Source organism: Schistocerca americana, chromosome 1, assembly GCF_021461395.2.
Source record: "Schistocerca americana isolate TAMUIC-IGC-003095 chromosome 1, iqSchAmer2.1, whole genome shotgun sequence".
NCBI lineage: Eukaryota > Metazoa > Arthropoda > Insecta > Orthoptera > Acrididae > Schistocerca > Schistocerca americana.
The window spans coordinates 978694993-978714568 of NC_060119.1; the positions used below are offsets into that span (position 1 = coordinate 978694993).

The following is a 19576-nucleotide window of genomic DNA, read 5'->3' on the forward strand; positions in this document are numbered from 1 at the left end:
GTGAGCTGAGCTGTTGGTTTGAAAAAAAAAAAAAAAATAAATAAATAAATAAAATAAAAAAATATTATAAAATGACAAATTTCATTAAGGAATAAATATATTGGGAAGCAGTTGCTAGTGTCCCTAAGTTCCCTAAATAGGTCTCTGCAGGACTTTCTTGAGTTCATGCCACAAATAATTCTTATTACTCATTTTTAGGAAAACTTTAGTTTAGGGTGGTGAGTTATGCCAAAAAATTATCCCTTGACATTCTGGAATGAAGTAAGCATAGTGTTGTAGCTTTCCTCTTTTTATGAGGTGCACCCAGAAGTAAGTTTTCTTATTTTTTAAAAACAAAGACAGCAAAGTTATGAAAAACTTTATTGGCAGCAGGTACAGCAGTGTTTGAGCCAATTTTCAGCATAGTCACCAAAAGAATTGAAACACTTGTCATATTGTAGGATCAACTTTTGTGTTCCTGTGTTGTAGAAGTCTGCCACCTGTAAACGGAACCAGTGTGTGGCAGCTGGCTTCAGCTCTTTGTTGTTTTCAAAATGATTGTGATATCTGCAGGAAATAGCTACTCAGCCCCATAATCATGAAACGATGGTTCTCCAGGATGCACTGCTGCACCAGCTCAACCAGTTGATCAATGATAAGGAAAGGTCGCCCACTGTGCTCTTCATCATGGACACTTCGATGACCTTCGGAAATAAGCCAACACCAGTGACGCACCACCTGTTTGCTTATGATGTTCTGCCTCTAGACCTGACAAAGCTGATGATGGATTTCGAGGGGCGTTATGTTTTGTGCAGTAATGAACCTTATCACCGACTGAAACTCACAGGTGGCGGGAGAATGAATAAGAGATGCCATTTTGGGGCACTGCTGCCACGGCACTGGCACTAGGTGGGACCTGCCTGTCTGGCATTTGATTGTCACGTCATAGATCTGTTGTGAATGCATAATTTTCCTGGCTAAATTCATCTACGAGGGTGGTTTGAAAAGTTCTCGGAATGGAATAGAAAAGTAGTTACATCACTGAAACTTTTTTTTTCATTTTTCAATGTAGTCTCCCTTAATGCGCTTGGTCCAACAATGTTTTCAGTGCCCTGATCCCATCTCAAAAATGAGTTTCCTCCAGGCCTGAAAAATACACACACCAAAAAAAGTTTTGCATCACCTGGTTCCCAGAAATCCTGAAGGTAGACGTTGACTGTGGATATCGTGTCACAGACACAGTCCCATTGACTGTTCAGAGATGTCACTAAACCCGCCCAAAGATGTAAACAACCACGCATGAGCAGCACCTATTAGAAGGAGGGGGGGTCCGGCAGCTGATCAGTTCCAGTCGTTCCACCTGGAAGGAGGGAGATGGCATGCATTTTCTGTAGTTCAAACATGCCTAGATGGTCAATACTGCGGTTCAATCGTGTCCGCATTGTTACTTTTTGCCAGGAAGGGCTCTCAACAAGGGAAGTGTCCAGGTGTCTCGGAGTGTAAAAAAGCGATGTTGTTCAGGCATGGAGGAGATACAGAGAGAGGAACTGTCAATGACATGCCTCGCACAAGCTGCCCAAGGGCTACTACTGCTGTGGATGAGCCTACCTACGGATTATGGCTTGGAGGAAGTCTGACAGCAATGCACCATGTTGAATAATGCTTTTTGTCCAGCCACAGGACATCGTGTTATGACTCAAACTGTGCGCAATAGACTGCATAATATGCAACTTCACTCCTGACATCAATGGCGAGGTCCATGTTTGCAACCACGGTACCATGCAGCGTGGTACAGATGGGCCCAACAACATGCCGAATGGACCGCTCAGGATTGGCATCACGTTCTCTTCACCAGTGAGTGTCGCATATGCCTTCAACCAGACAGTCGTTGGGAGACGTGTTTGGAGGCAACCCTGTCAGGCCGAATGCCTTAGACACACTGTTCAGCGAGTGCAGCAAGGTGGAGCTTCTCTGATGTTTTGGGGTGGCATTATGTGGGGCCGACTTACGCCACTGGTGGTCATGAAAGGCACCGTAACGGCTGTACGATGCGTAAATGCCATCCTCCAACCGATAGTGCAACCATATCGGCAGCATATTGGTGAGGCATTCATCTTCATGGATGAGAATTTGCACCCCCATCATGTACACCTTGTGAATGAATGACTTCCTTCGGGATAATGACTAGAGTGGCCAGCATGTTCTCCAGACATGAACCCTGTCAAACATGCCTGGGATAGATTGAAAAGTGCTGTTTATGGAAGACGTGACCCACCAACCACACTGAGGGATCTACGCCGAATCACCATTGAGGAGTGGGACAATCTGGACCAACAGTGCCTTGATGAACTTGTGGATAGTATGCGACGACGAATACAAGTATGCATCAATGCAAGAGGACAATATACTGGGTATTAGAGGTACAGGTGTGTACAGCAATCTGACCACCACCTCTGAAGGTCTCGCTGTGTGGTGGTACAACAAGCAATGTGTAGTTCTCATGAGTAATAAAAAGGGTGGAAATGATTTTTATCTTGATCTCTATTCCAATTTTCTGTATAGGTTCCGGAACTGTTGGGACCGAGGTGATGCAAAACTTTTTTGATGTGTGTAGTTGTCAACTCCGACTATCAGTTCTTCATTTGAAGTGAATCTTCATCCACCAAGAAAAATTTTCAGTTTTGGGAAGAGATGGAAGTCTGACGGAGCCATATCAGGTGAATAAGGTGGGTGTGGCAACAATTCATACCTTAGCTCATTTAATTTTGCAATGGCGACGGCAGGTGTGTGTGTGGGTGTGCGTTGTCTTGATGGAAGATGACATTCCTTGCTAAACCTGGCCTTTTTTCATACATCTTTTGTTGCAATTTGTCCAGGAGATTTGCATAGTATTCTCCAATAACTGTTTGCCCAGTGGAGAGATAATCTACAAACAGAATCCCCTTCGCATCCCAGAACACTGATGCCATGACCTTTCCTGCCAAGGGAACTGCCTTTGCTTTCTTTGATGGTGGAGAATCAGCATGTTTAACTGCTTTTACTGTTGTTTTGTCTCTAGGTTATAGTAGTGCACCCAAGTTTCAACGGTGCTCACAAACAGGCACAAAAAACCTTGTTCATTTCTCCTAAAATGGGCCAAACATTGTTCTGATATGTCCATTCTCATGCATTTTTGATCCAGCGTCAGGAGTTGTGGCACCCATCTGAAAATAATTTTTTCATTTCTAATTCTTCAGTTAAAATGTGAAATACCCTTTCAGATGACATCTGGCAAGCATGTGCAATTTCATGCACTTTCAATCAGTGATCCTCCATGACCATTTTGTGCACTTTTGCAATGATTTCTGGAGTAGTGACACATTTTGGCCAACCACTGTGCGGATCATCATCTAAGCTCTCGCGACCAAATTTAAATTTATTTGTCCACTTTGCAACAGATCACTGCTCGAATCTTGATATTTCATCCCCCCCCCCCTTTCCAATCTTCGCAAATCACTATGCAGGAATAACAACAGAGCCATGTCACTGCCACAGCTCTCTTCCAAGAGTACTGATGTGACATGTGTTTACAGACAACGGTGCAATGAATATCACGTGAACAACCCTTTGCGCTAGCGCTGACCTCTCTTGCTGATTGAACTCAGGAACATAGCGGCTAGGGTGGGGAAGAAGTCCAACAGTCCCTCGTTCCCTCGGTGTGCTTGCCAGGGGGCCTTGTCCGGGATGTGGAAGAGGCTCTTCCGGCGGCTATCGAGCATGCAGGGTGCAGCCATCTGCAGATTGTTGCACATGTCGGCACCAATTATGCCTGTCTTCGGTGTTCTGAGGAAATCCTTGTGTCCTTTCGATGACTGGCTAAATTGGTGAAGGCGGCCTCCATCTCCCGAGGAGTGGAAGCCAAGCTGATGATCTGCAGCATCGTACCCAGGGTGGACTGGGGTCCTCTGGTTTGAAGTCGAGTGGAGAATCTAAACCAGACTCTGTGATGAAAATGGTTGCAGATTCCTCGACCTACTCTGTGGGGTGGAAGGTTGTATGATGCCCCTCAATAGATCAGGGGTGCACTACACACAGGAAGCAGCTACATGGGTAGTACATTATTTGTGGCATGCACATGGGTTTTTTTTTAGATTAGGTTCCTCCCACAGGAAACAAACCGTTGGCCTGAAAAATTACCAGTTCATGACACTGATGTGGGTGTGCTAACTGTAAAAATTGTTAATTCGCCTAAACAGATCATTCCAAAGGATTTAAATATGCTAAATCTTATGTTAGTAAATTGTCAAAGTGTCTGTAGCAAGATCCCCGAGTTACTCTCCGAAATAAACAGCAGCAATGCCAATGTTGTATTAGGTACTGAAAGTTGGTTAAAACCAGACATAAATAGCAGTGAAATCTTGAACTCGGATTGGACAATGTTTAGGAAGGATAGGACTGATGCTATGGGAGGTGGTGTGTTCACTGCAGTTAAAGGCTGTTTAAACACAGTTGACTTAGATACTGGGTCGGACTGTGAAATAGTCTAGATAAAGCTGTCAATGAGGCAAGGATTGACCATTGTATTAGGATGTTTTTATAGACCACCAGCATCCTCCAAGGTTGTTTGCAGAACGTTTCAGGCAAAGTCTTGAGTACATAGGAAATAAATACCCAAATTATCCATTAGTTGTAGGTAGAGACTTTAATATGGCATCTGTTAACTGAGAAAATTACACGTTTATCACAGGGGGCAGAAGCAGAGACTCATGTGAAGTTTTTCTAGGAGCACTCTCAACACACAACCTTGAGCAATTGGTTAGAAAACCAACTCGAGATGGGAACATATTAGATATCTTGGCGACTATAACTTAAAAATGGAATTTATGAGGATGAGCCACATTTCTCTGAAGAATTGCATAATGAAGTCAACACCCTGTGAGTTCCTTAACTGGCCAGTGCAAAAATACACATGAGAGCATGTCCATGAAGTTAAATTTTGTACCATAGAGAAATGAACGGAAATTTAGGATGCCACATATGATATCTAGTTTTTTTTTGTGAGTAATTGATCTGAGCAGAATTAAGTGTATTAGATGCATATAAGAGGGGTTGTCCATGCCATCATCACTTTTATGGGAAAGAATGATACTGATGCCATGTTGAGATGCATTAGGGATGAGGACAAGGTGTTCTGATTAGTGACAGGTTGCCAGACAAGTAGCAGACTTGGTAGATAATGTTTTAACTTGTGAAAAGCTGCCTGACACTGCTATCACCATTCATTTCTTGCACATTTCTTATGTAGGTTATTAAGTAGTCTGGCAATCTGGGCAACATTTGATGTAAAGTTCTTGTAATTTGTTTTGTCGAGAATTGACTGAAGGTCTTTCAAGTTCATAGACACTTGAATTTTTTCTGCAGCTTTTGCGTGTTGCTGAGTTATTTGAAGTTCTTTACAAGCCAGTATGTAGTCATTACATGTACTCTATTTGCCCTTGAAAGAATTCACAATTTTATGGTTGCACTATAGTCATTTTTGTTGTGGTGTCTGGAAAAATAGATGTACATTCACAAAATTTGCTCTCTCTCTCTCTCTCTCTCTCTCTCTCTCTCTCTCTTTCTCTCTCTCTCTCCCTCTCCCCCCCCCCCCTCCCTCCCTCCCCCCCCCCCCCTCTCTCTCTCTCTCTCTCTCTCTCTCTCTCTCTCTCTCTCTCTCTCTCTCTCTCTCTCTCTCTCATAGCAACACTTACCGATATATCACCCAGATAATTGTCTCTCTAAACACATGGGGAACCATTTGCTTTTTGCTACACTACCAATGGTGTTACCAGTTGACTGCATGTGACAGATGTGAGGATGTCTTGTTGCACCTGGCAGTGTAATTCAGACTTTTCATCTCACAATACTACTGGCATTGGTTGTGCTCTAAAGTAGCAAAGAGCTGTGGAAGACTTTAGCTGAATGTGAGCTACAATAATTATTGAACATCCTAAGCCTAGAGAAAATACTTCTGAAAGTTAGGTGAATGGTGATTTAAGATAGTACAACTGTCATCTACTACTTTAAAACCAAAAGATGAACCAGTATCCATCTCAAAAATGCTTTGTACCTGACGTGGTGACACAACAAAGAAAGTAATCGGACAGCTGACTTTTTGTGCAATGTCGTTACTGTGCATTTACCATGCAAATGTATGCTGTGTTTGGTGCAGGGCTGTAACCTTTGTGAGATTGGCTGAGAGACATATAATCAATATGAGCATAGTTTTCTTCATTTTAATAGAAACTGTTCAACCAGTTTCAACAAGAAATTGTATTAATTGGTTGTTGATTGCTAGTCTTAGAGAGAACTTTTGCCGTTTTTCTGTGAAAGGGTACAACTGTGGCTGTAATGTATTTATGCTGCTGTGATGGTGTGACACAGCGCTGCTTTTGCAAACTTCAGCATTGAGTGGTAGACAGGTGACACAAAGACTGTGAGTCAAATATGTAAAGCTGCTGATTTATTGTTCAGGCTTTGGCCGTTAAAAGGACATCAGGTTGAATCCGGAGTGGGATGATGAAGATAAACATGGTGAGTTCCAATCACACTTACTGTGGCATGAATGGGAACAGTTTTATGGAATCTGCTTTACAGTCACCAAGATTATGCTGTGCTGCATTCAATATTTTAAGTGGTTTTACAAAAGATACATTGCTCCCCGCAAAATAATGCTGTGTTCATCTGACATTTAAAAATAATTCTTATTGGTAGCACTTCTTTGAAAGTAGAATTTATTATTTTCAGTGTCTTCTTATCAGGTGCATACTTAATTATCACATCATGCACTAATGAATATTGTTTGGATTTTGATTTCCACACAAAAATTGACATTTATAAGTCAGCACTTTGAGATCAGCTGCCCATGTAGCATATGATTGATGCAACTTCTTGCAACAATGAAAACATGTGAGCCTAGCTGCTGCAACAGAATGTGTTTGCTGCTCATAATGCTTTGACAGCAAACTTCAGATTTCAGACAAATCTTAACATTCAGGATTTTTGAAAGGATGTAATTTTTGTATAAGACACAGTATTAGGGGATTAGTAGCCTGCAGAAAAGCGCACGGCCTAGTAATGTCAGTTATGCTTCTCACCTGGATGGGGAGCTGCAGACATCTGTAGTATGAGTCCCAGTGTTCATCTTCTGGATGAAAAGGCACAAGTGGTGGTGGTGGATGCTGCTCTGTTCTGATGAGCTGCTTAGGATAAGCCGTTGCTGTTCCATTTAAAGTTGCAGCAGTTGCTGCTATAGTTTCATGAATTCTGGGTCCATGACCAACGGAGATGATCTTTGTTGCACGCACATGCTAAGTGTAGAAGTCTGCTTTTATGAGCACAATTTGTTTTGCTTATCACACTGACACAAAGGAAACAAACTGCAAAGACAAAAACATATAAGTTCGATGTCACACACACAGTAGATAGATGGCCAGAATTAAAGCCCATACTAAGTCCAAGATCACAGATGGAGTTGTCAACAGATAGAATCCAGTACACACAACATTCTGTTGAGCTAGAACATGAGAATGAGAGCTCTGCATGGTGCGTGCATGGTTATAGCCAATTTCAGGTGACGGAGTCCTGCCACCTGATACTACATGGGCTCCAGGGGCTTGGCTTCTTCCCAGAGTGCTTCTTGCAGAGACAGCTTGTAGATTGCAAATGTGGTGGTGAGAACAGGAGGTAGGTTCGATTTACAACAGTTTCACTTTTCTGGATTAAATCTAATATTGAGACATAAAGGGGTGAATTATGCCACCATAAAAGTCTTTTAGGTCACAAACCAAATAGCATCACAAGTCTGGTAAGCAATCAGAATTTAAAAACAATTTAGAAGAATTTCTAAATGACAACTTTTTCTACTCAGCAGATGAATTTTTAAATATAAATTAGTAATCATACAATTATATTCAAAACAGAAAGTTTAATTATGACAGTAAAGAAACTTCTGTTAAACTAAGAAGTTCCAGGTCATTATGAAGTGTTGTATTCATTAACTGTGCAACAAGTATTAATCTAATCTAATCTAGCATTAAAGAAAGTCTCTCTCTCTTTCTTTGTCATGTTTATAAGCAGTCAAAACATTTATTCCACAAGCCATGTTGTACTATATAGTGGTGGGTAAGTGATATACCACTTTTGACCACCTTCTGGTTCTTTTGTAGATGATGCACGTGAGGAAATATTGTTGGTATTCCTCTGTATATGTCAAAATTGCTGTTATGAGAAATGATTCCATCATGGTTATTATGCGAGGTCTAAGGAAGTAATATGTTTATTGGCTTATTGGTGAATAGAGTCTTGGAATATTGAGAATAAAGCTCTCCATGATGCACAAAATTTTTCCTTGAGTATAGTTGATTTAGGCACAAGGAATCTGGGCACACCTGCCAGAGGTGGATCTATCCATCTTTTGGTGTAAACTCCTGTGAGATTTTTGATCGGGGTTTACTCCTTTGGCATAAATTGTTTTCACTGTTTCTGGAAATGCCCTTTTCTTTTATGTTGTGTGGCATGCTTTTGTCTGTTGCCTGCACCAAGTTCTATCCAGTTTGCTTCGCCCTGTCAGTCACTTTACTACTGGCAGAGTAATCCTCATCTTTATTATATTGCATGGCTATTATAAATGTTGAGAAATATGCAATATCTCATGATACACAGAACAATAAACTATTAGCCACTAGGATTTCGAATCAGACCCATGTGGTTACACACAGAGGAAATTGTGGAAGTTCACTTAAATATGTAAAGAAACACACGAAATGCAAGAATTTTTTACTTAGCTAAATACACAACAGACGCGTTTCACGACTGTGGAGACTGGCTCCTCAATTTGGTGTATAAATTTAAAAAAATGAATAAATAAAAATGTGACACCTACACTAGTGTTTCAAAGATGAACACTTTAGCACCAATTTACCACCTTCAAAATAATGAAAATCATAGAGCACCAAGAAAGCATGCCTTCAGCTTGGGGAGGGCGGGGTGTAGCTATGCAGTCTCTTGTTACCCACATATTTATTTATTTATTTATTTATTTATTTATTTATTTTTTTTTTTTTTTTTGAACAATGTATGAGATTACCTGCAAAAAGTCTGTATCTAAAGCTGCATGGAACCATCCATCTGTCCTGTACCAACAACTGAAATTCCTCATTTTACAGTGGGACCAGCTTTCTTCAGTTACAGCCTTAACACTCCCCCCCCCCCCTCCCCCCGCCCCCCTTCCTCTCTCTCTCTCTCTCTCTCTCTCTCTCTCTCTCTCTCTCTCTCTCTGTCTTTGCTGCTTCATTCTACAAGATGTTGCTGTAGGAGTTGTGAATCTATGATGTTCGACATCTGCTTTGGCAAATTTCTTGTGCTGTTACTTTGCTATATGACGCCAGGTTGGGAAAAGGCCATTTGGGCGTGAAAAACTGCTGCATCCCATTCAACAATGCCTCTGAGACCAGGAGAACAGAAGAAGATATCAAGAGCAGAAATATTTCTATTACTGAACCAGAGTGTCTCATACGGCTTGTGTTGAGAAAAGAAAAATTCTGTTATATATGGCATTGTATTCACTGAAATTTGTGAGGAAGATGAATAATTGGTGGAACTACCAATAAGATCAAACAGGCCGTTGGATGAGTTATATTTCTGGCTTTTATATAATGTTAAGTGTGAAAACTGTATATTATGCATATTTTGTTTGTCATTAGGTGTAATACCATTTTCTTGGAATCTGAGGAAACTAATGTACTCAAAACTTGTAGAGTGCAGCTAAAGGTTGTCTGCTCTCATTTTCATGAAGAGAAACACATAACTTTTTAAGAGCAACTGCTTCCTGCATCAATACCGGACTAATTATAGAGCAAGTTACATGTCACCTAGCCTCAGACAAAAACTTTATGTAGAACTCCACATTACATTGGCATGAAATTTATAAATAAAGTCTGAAAGAGGAAATGTGACTCACTCTAAAAAAAATAATGAAGAACACCTTGAAAACTATCTGAAAAGTAAATGCTGTTATAATATAGGTTGTTTTTTTATACGATAACCATGTAAAATATTATCTTTATGAAGAAATAGTATAATATGGATTATCAGTTTGGATTAATTTTACTAGTCTGTATACAGTGTTAGAGCCTACTCAAGTCACCTAAGTCACAAACTTTGAGTGTATGAGGCATGTTATGTGATGATAAAGATTTGATTTGATATGATCAGAACAGAACACAGTGGCTCCGTTATTAACTACTCTGCTCTCAGCTCTCCTGAGAAATGCTGATTTTGTGCAAAGGAAAGTGTGACATAAACTCTGTTTTTTCGATTAAATAGAATGGAGTTCAATTAGAAATATGTGACTCGCTTAAACATGGTAATTATGTAATTTTGTATACACATGTTAGGGAACTGTAGAATTGTTCTGAGGGCAAATGTTCCTCCATATTTATATCAATTTGTTGGTCTGTCATTTGCCTGCCTCCCTCCCATCTTCTCTCCTATTCAGATGCTTCATGCTTAATGGTGTTACTGTGGGATTTGTAATCTCATTTCGTAGTGGATTTCTGCTACTGTTGCTGTTACTCAAAACTTTTTATCTCTTTCTTTGAAAGTCTTAAGCTATTTGAAGGTATTTTGTGCAGCGCACTTTGAATGAATGACTTAATAACGTTTTTGCCTGTGTTTGTGATTCTGTTGCTTGTCTTGTGTAGACTTACAAAAATTGTCAAGTCTCATTGTTGTGACCACCTATTACTATCCATAGTATTTTGGTTGAAGTGCCCATTCTCTCCATAGTAGACAATAATGAATTTATTGCCAATGATGGATTTGTGAAAAAAAGAAAAAAAAAAAAACATTTGTCAGATAATATGACAGAGGCAATGCACTGTGTTCTCCTACCATTGGTTTAAGAATATCTGTCCTCTAATGTGATGTACTGAATCAGTAAGCATTCTTATTACCCTTTACCATCCATTATAGTCAAAGTTCTTCTTGTATGGCAGTGACATATCTTTCCACAGATACAGTTCTGTAGCTTGCTGAGTATAATCACATGAAGTTCTGCAGATTCCACAATGACTACTCTCAGTGGTATTATTAATCAGCACACAATACATTTTCTCCACAGAGCCATTTGAACTCTTTACAAACTTTGCTTTCTCAAGAATATTGCCCCTCTGACTTCAAAGTCAGTAAGAATCCCTTTTTACAACTTAGATAAGCACTTTCTTCAATCGTGAATGTGTCATATAAAAAACATACAGACAGTCTGTCAGTTTCCCTATAGAATTACTGTGTAGGTTGACATCACACCATATGAACTATACATTGTAAACATATTGTGTAGTATTTAGTAATATCATATTACTTTGCTGTTGCATAACTGTCACTACATTATTTTCAAGGAGTTCCAGATGAACAGGGCAGAAGGGCATTGTGCTGGAAGCTTCTGCTCAATTACTTACCACCAACTCATTGTACATGGAGTGAAACCTTAAGTAGGAAGAGAGAATTGTACAGACAATTTATTGGTATGTATTAAAATTCAGTGCATGAAACTTCATTTTCATTATTTTCTGTTTATGCAAGAGTAATTGCAGGATTTCTGTCACTTCTATGTTAAGTACCTGTTATCAGCATAGTGACAGTATCAAAAAAGATGGAAGAAGAACTTTCAGAGTGGAAAATAATTTACAGTATTAGAGACACATGCAAAATGTCTATACTGTCAGCAGTAGTCCAGGAGATGAGGCCATCATCTGACAATTACCAACAATAGAAAATTATTCATAACTATGTACAAATCATTTGTGATAATATCAAAATGGTAAAATAGAAAGAGCTTTACAATCAGTGGTTTTTCAATGCTTTATAGTGCTATTTATGTTGAGTATCCGAGTGTATGGTTCATCTGTAAGATGTCACAATCTTTCTGTAGATTAATGTATGTAAAGTTTTTTTCTGAATTTGACCTATTCATCTTTATTCATACATCATAAAGCCATTATTTGTTCAGGAGCATCTTAATTTTTCCAGACTAGTAGCAATCAGCCTGTGACACCTCACTAAGTTCACCTTTCATACTTTAATTTGTTATGTTTCTGTACAATGTACTATACAGAAAAATATGGTTGAAAAGGAAACTGTCGGTCAGAAAAATCGCACAAGAAATGAACAATGACAATCTAATCCTTTTAAACTACCATTGCTCAGTATCCATTTTTTGTGTAAGTATGCTTAGCATCATCTGTGCAGTTAAGAAAAGCTGGTGGTGAAGGGTAGTATCTAGATGGTTAGGGTAGTGAAGCAGCCATTGAAATCAAGTGTGTTATGTTTAACTGCATGTTGTGCCACAGGATGGTCTACTTTACTCTCGGCTATAGTTTGACGGAGGCCGTACGCCCAAGTGGACAGCTGGTTGGTAGTCACACCAATATAAAAAACTGTGCAATGATACAGGAAATAATAAAATGACATAGCCGCTTTCACAGATGGCCTAGCCGCTGATGGGGTAGGCTAAACCTGGGGCAGGACTGGAATTGGAAGTGCTTAGTGGCTGGAATGGGCAGGTTTTGCACTTGGTTCTTCCATAGGGATATGATCCTTGAGGCAAGGGGTTGGGGTTGGGAGTGGTATAGGGATGGAGGTTGGGTGGGCAACGGAAGACCGTTTTAGGAGGAGTGGAAAGCATCTGGGGTAGGATGTCCCTCATTTCAGGGCATGATGATCAAAGCTCTGGCGAAGGGTGTGGCTCAGTTGTTACAGTCCAGGATGGTACTGGGTGGTGAAGGGGCACTCCTTTGTGGCTGGTTTTTGGGGGTGGTGGGAGAATTGGGGTTGTGAGGGGGAGTGGCACAGGAGATCTGTTGGTGGACAAGGTCTGGAGGATAGTGCCTGTGTGTGAAGGCCTTATTAAGATTCTCAGCATACCGAGCAAGGGAATTGCTGTCACTGCAGATATGCCATCCCTGGGTAGTGAGGCTATATGGGAGGGATTTTTTAGTGTGAAAGGGATGACAGCTGTCAAAATGCATGTACTATTCGTGGTTGGTGTGTTTAATGTGGACAGAGGTGCAGATGGTGCCATCAGAGAGGAGAAGGTCAACATCTAGGAAGGCAGCACACTGGGTTGAGGAGGACCACGTGAAATGGGTGGGAGAGAAGGTGTTGAGGTTGTGAAGGAATGAAGGTAGGATGTCTTGGCCCTGGGTCCACATCATGAACATATCATCAATGAACCTGAACCAGACTAGAGGTTTGTTGTTTTGGGAGGCTAGTAAGGTCTCCTCTAGATGGCCCATAAAAAGGTTGGCTTAGGAGGGTGCCATGAGGGAGCCCACGGCTGTGCCGTGGATTTGTTTATATACCTTCCCTTCAACTACTCCTAAAGTTAGTAAAGTGTATGAGGAACGAGGTAGTGGGTAGTGGTCCAGACTCCTAACCCACTGCTTCATTCCTCATACACCTTACTAACTTTATCCTAACCCACAACTACTTCTCATTTGAAGGGAAGGTATACAAACAAATCTGCAGTGCAGCCATGGGCACCTGCATGGCACCCTCCTATGCCAAACTTTTTGTGGGCCATGCAGAGGAAACCTTCCTAGCCTCCCAAAGCTCCAAACCCTTATTGTGGTTCAGGTTCATTGATGATATCTTCATTATCTGGACCCAGGGCCAAGACACATTATCTTTGTTCCTTCATAACCTCAACATCTTCTTTCCCATCTGCTTCACATGGTCCTCCTCAACTCCTCTACCTTTCTAGATGTTGACCTCCTCCTCTCCAGGAATGGTGTATCTGCAGTGACAACAACTCCCTTGCTTGGTATGCTGAGGGTCTCAACAAGGCCTTCACAGACAGGTACTATCTCCGACCTAGACCAAAAACAAATCTCCCATGCCATTTCCCCTCCCAACCCCAATCCTCCCACCACCTCCAAAAACCAGCCATAAAGGAGTTTCCCTTCGTCACGCAGTACCACCCCGGACTGGAACAACTGAACCACATCCTTTCTCTAAGGCTTTGATTACCTATTGTCATGCCCTGAAATGAAGGACATCCTACCTAAGATACTTCCCACCCTTCCCAAAGTGGTGGTCCATTGTCCATGCAACCTCCACATCATCCCAGCTCTTTGCCGCAAGGATCATATCCCTGTGGAAAACCCAAGTGCAAAACCTGCCCAATCCACCCAGCCAGCACTTCATATTCCAGTCCTGTCACAGGTTTATCCTAACCCATCAGGGACCAGGGCACCTGTGAAAGCTGCCATGTCATTTGCCAACTCTGCTGCAATCATTGTGCATTGTTTTTATATTGGTATGACTACCAAGTAGCTGTCCACCAGGATGAATGTCCACTGCCAAACTGTGGCCAAGAGCAAAGTAGACCACCCTGCGGCACAGCATGCAGCTGAACACAACACAATTGATTTCAATGGGTGCTCCACTACCCGAGCCATCTGAATCCTTCCCTCTACCACCAGATTTTCTGAACTGGGCAGATGGCAGTTATTTTTAGAACAACAAATTTTCCGCTCCCGTAATTATTCCGACCTCAACCCACTGTATCATACTGTCCCCACACCCCACACCCTCCACCCAACAGTTTTCACCCCCTCTGTCCTATCATCTCCTCCCCATTCTTGTCTCCCACCCTGTTTATTTGCAGCCCTCTGCCAAAACATCTGCCTATCATTCCCCTCCCCTCCCCTCCCTTCCCCTCTCCTCTCTTTTTTGTTCTCATTTTCCTCACCACTCTGCCCCACAACTTCCTGATGCCGCGTCTGTTGGCAGTCTTGTCCCTGCGCGCTCCACCAGACAGCTTTCATCTCTCTTCACACACATACGCCACTATCCCTTCCCGTTCCCCACCCTCTCCAGATTGCTGCTTGCATCCCATGTAATGTTGCATTCCAGCCCGAGATGCTGGAGATGGTGGTCGTGTGTGTATGAGAGGTGTTCTTACTTTTGTAGCAGCAATAGAGAGGACACCACCATTCATCATGTGATGTCGAATACATATGAATATTTTTTACTGGTGGCATAATTCTCAATTAAAAGTAACTGATCATTAGATTTCTTCATGCAAAGTTGGCATCCATGTTAATTCAGTTCAGTTCAGTTTCCTCTTCCTTTCTGTTAAAATTATACTATACATTGATCCTGTTTTGTACATAGAGTTTAAGGGAATTTTAAGTGTACCAGGAAAATAAATGAATTACTTCTAACTACGAAAGATGTTCATCATCCACTGATGACATCAGGTAGGTATAAAATTTTATGTAATTGTTGTCAAGTTTAGTTTGGAACCACAAAAAGAAATACTAAATATTATTTAGCTGACCATAAGAGAAAGTGTTACTTTGGACTAACTAATAACCTGCTGTAGCAAAACCTGCTTTACAGTGCGAAATAAAGTTTTGTAAGACTAGAGTTATAGCCAAGATAACACATTACCATGCACTTGTACGGAGATGCAGTAGAAATTTGTGAAACCTATAATAATTTTAACAGAAAGTAGAGAGAGTTACTCTGAAGAGTTACTCCCACAGATGAGAATGAAATGTCAGTAAATAGTTTTCTACATCAAGCATAGCCCCTAACCTTGTAAGTTTTAACAGAAGTATTATACCTTCTGTTTTCAGTAATGATGTTCACAATATGGAACTGTAATATTTAACCAAAGCTGTAAAGTAATTAAGCATAGGATCAATGTTTGGGAGGATAAAATTTTCTGTCACTGTCCAACCATCTTGATTTATATTTTTTGTGTTTTTCTCAGATTCAGTGAGGTGAATGTCAGGGTATTTCCTTTAGTAAAAAAGTATGGCCATTTTCCCCTCCCCACCCTTTTCGACCATTTTTAATGGCATCACCAGGTACACTGTGTTATATAGTAACTTTACTTCCTTTCCTCTTAAATCATCTGTATATTTAAAATACTTATTTATAAACAAGAAGCAATAGTACGAGAAAATATGAAATTATTATAATTTTGTTCATAGCTGTTATCATTTTCAGTTTTTTTCCCAAAATAACTTTCACTCATTGGTTGTACAATTTTAATGTTTATTTCACTTAACCAGTTTCAACAGATTAGTCTGTCATTTTGGAAGTTCAGTATTGGTTTAGCAGGCAGCAATACCATCAGTGGAGTATAATGCTGAGACATACTGCAAAATGAACATGGTTTATGTGATAATTATAACTGCAAAGTGATAACTTGGCATGAATTAATCACAATAGTGTACCACCTTGAATCTTTACATAACTGTAACTAATTCATGATAAGTTATCAATCGTTACTTATTATTATTGTGTGCACTGTGTACATTTTGTGATATGTTATGGCAGTATGCTTTATTGATAAAGGTATTAATGTCTGAACTACCAAAGACAGATGAATCCATTGGAACGGTTAAATGGAATCAACATTCCAATTGCACAGCTGATGCCTGAATTTTATTTTGGAAAAAAGAAAATAAAATAATTGAAATGAAAGGTGACACACACACACACACACACACACACACACACACACACACACACACACACACACTTGCGCAAATACACACACATGATGACAGTCTCTGCCCTCAGCAGCCAGAGACTGTGGTCATGTGTGTGAGAGTTGCTTTTCCATGAGTTTGTGTGTGTATGTTGTCTATTTCTGACAAAGGCCTTGTTGATTGAAAGCTCACTTTCTGACAATCTTTTTGTTGTGCCTTTCTGTGACTTAGCTTCTCTGCTATATTGTGAGTAGCAACAATCCTTTTCATAATATTGTTTCATTCCATCCTGGATTTTCCATTGTTTGAAATGAAAGGTGAATATACTGTTACAATGGTAGAGTAGCATATGTGTTGCACTTCTGTTGTGTCACCTGTCAATAGCAGACAGCAGCATGTTTGTGAGTAGAAGTGGAGTGGGTATACGTAGAGTGAGAGGAGACGGGAGAGACCATTGACTTGATTGAAAGGTGCTGAGAAATCATTTACTAGTAGAGTTCATCATTCACTAGTAGAATTGTGAGGAAGATTCTTTGATCGATTTGTGTTCTCGTAATGTTCTGGTCTCAATCTTTGTAGGTGAAGATAGATTGCTACTTACTGTAAAGAAGACACGTCAGGTTTGCGGGCTTTCAAATAACTAGGCACCCTCTGACTCAACGTTGAAATATTAAAAGTTTTGGCTGGTTTTGTTGTCTAGGGGCTAGGATACATAGTTGCCGCATTACAGGCCAAATACTGTTGAGTCTTCAGTATATGATAAGAATACACACATGAATCGAATGGTCAAAGGTTTCTATCACTCGGCAATTGCGAATTATGAAAGTAACATTTAAATTTATAAATGAAAGATTAAATAAAATCTGCAGGGACTCTCTTAATGACTTTAAATGATGAGTACAACAGTAGAAGTACTTTTGAGAATGCAGTATATTTCTGCAAAACACTTATTGGTGTTGATGGTCCAGCAATTAAATAAAATAAAAGTTGAATAACAGGGAAACGATAGATTCCTACTGCACGTAATTAGTTATGAACAACAATGTAGCTCGCGAGATATTCACTCCTAAATACACACTACATCTTCACTGTAGAAGCCACAGTCGGCACTCCAAAGTATTTCTATGTGCCGCGACCACGCGCAAACCGCTTCTCTCTCTCCATGTCTCTCTCGCGACCGTGTGTCTGCCACGCCATTGTGTCCAGCACCCACTCCTGTTTCCTGTGCCGCACCGTCCAGAACTCGCTTACATCCAGTCTCCCCATTCAGGAGCGCTGTGACTGGCTAGAGCACTCGCGCCATGTCTTCAATCCAACGTACGCTCACAGACATAGCTAAACACATACAAAATACTGGAGTTACATTTAAATAACTTTAAATTAAATAAATATTCCTTTGGCTGGACCATAAACACGCTCTAACACACATTATTAAATACATAAACAAATCAAATAAACATATATTAAAGGAATAGAACAAAAGGTAGGTCAGTAGCATAATGTCTTTGTGCTTTCTAAAACACAGTAAATATTTAACCAATTTCTTCATGAATTGTATATATCAGATATAAAGAAAGACATAGATGAATAAATATATTTATAAGCATGCTGCTACTGTTTTTTCGTGTAACTGGAGTACTTATAGCCTGACATGATCGATAGTAATGGGCCACTTTGACCTAGAATAACTCATGTACTGTTCAAGTTACATGCCTGTAATTCATACCAATTTAGGTTTACACCAATAGCTTTCTAAAGACATATCAATCGACAAAACTGGATGAAGCATTTATATTTTGGAAATTCGTTGCTGCATGTTACTTGTATAATTTATAATCAGATACTAAACTTTAAACTAATAAAGATATTGAAAATCTGATTACACCATCAGAATCATCGTGCAAATAATGGTAATGTACATATTTCTTTTTGAGGTATCATGATTCATCTGGCTACTATTAATTTCTATACGAACTGTGAAATGTCTGCCATTAAGGTTTCACAAAGTCCGTCATCTTTGGCACTCCCAGTGTGTCTCCATCAACACAGCATCACAATGGAATTCCCAGCCACACGTCTGGACCATGCGCTTGGGCTACCCCTCTCGTCTGGCTGACGTTTGCCACCACGTGTTTACTGTCAGGCCCTGGCCACGCCAATTTAGAATATTTTCAGGAAGCCACAATTTGCCTGTAACCTCACAGGTTGCAGACAGGCACAGTTAAAAGACACTCACATATAGTTCTCAGCCGCAGCCTTAGTCAGTAAAACACACACACACACACACACACACACACACAAGCAAAGCACTCTTCACACATGCACGACCACCAACTCCAGCTCTCGGACTGAATTTACTGACAAAGGTTATGGCCGAAAGCTATATGTGAGTGTCTTTTAATTGTGCCTGTCTGCAACTTGACATGACTTTTTTATGGTAAGCAGCGATCTGTCTTTTCCTACATTGTTGATATTTGTATGTGGAATTTCCATTGTTTGGCATTAATCTTTACTAGTCTCTGTCGTTCATCCCCCAATCCACTTCCCTGGTCTCACTCCAGCACTACACAGCCTTCTATTACACCAATGTACCCAACAGTGTTTTTCCCCTTCTGTACTTCTGTTCCTTCCCGCTCCCCTCCCCACCCCAACCTCAACCCCCCCCCCCCCTCCCCTCCGTGTACCTATCAGCCCTACCATGTCCCCACCACATCCATGCATGCTCACGTGCTCACTCAAGCAGCACTACACCTACCGCCACCCCTACCCTGTTATCGCTCCCTCTCCCCATCCCATCTTTCTCCTCATCCTCACCACCCACAGATTGCTTCTCCCATCAAAATGCAGTTGCTGTGCACGGTCCTGCCGCAGCGGCCATGTGTGTGTGTGTGTGTGTGTGTGTGTGTGTGTGTGTGTGTGTGTGTGTGTTTTCTAATTTAAAAGAAGGCCTTTTAGCCAAAAGCTCAAATGTATAACAGTCTTTTTGTTGTGCCTGTCTGTGAGTCAGTATCTCCTGTATATGGCGAGTAGCAGTCTATCCTTTTCTCAACACTGTAGTTTTTCATCCTGGA

General features: G+C 40.7%; 1 protein-coding gene across 2 annotated transcripts in view; it reads left to right on the forward strand.

Annotated features, from left to right (window-relative positions):
* LOC124615833 (TBC1 domain family member 13) overlaps positions 1-19576 on the forward strand; it is a 225652-nt gene that overhangs the window by 21640 nt on the left and 184436 nt on the right. For both annotated transcript variants that reach the window (XR_006979813.1, XM_047143987.1), the window contains exon 3: positions 11397-11522. Coding sequence is in view for 1 of the 2 variants with exons in the window: in XM_047143987.1 (XP_046999943.1) it covers positions 11397-11522 (126 nt within the window). In the remaining variant the exon portion in view is untranslated. The remainder of the gene's footprint in view (positions 1-11396; positions 11523-19576) is intronic.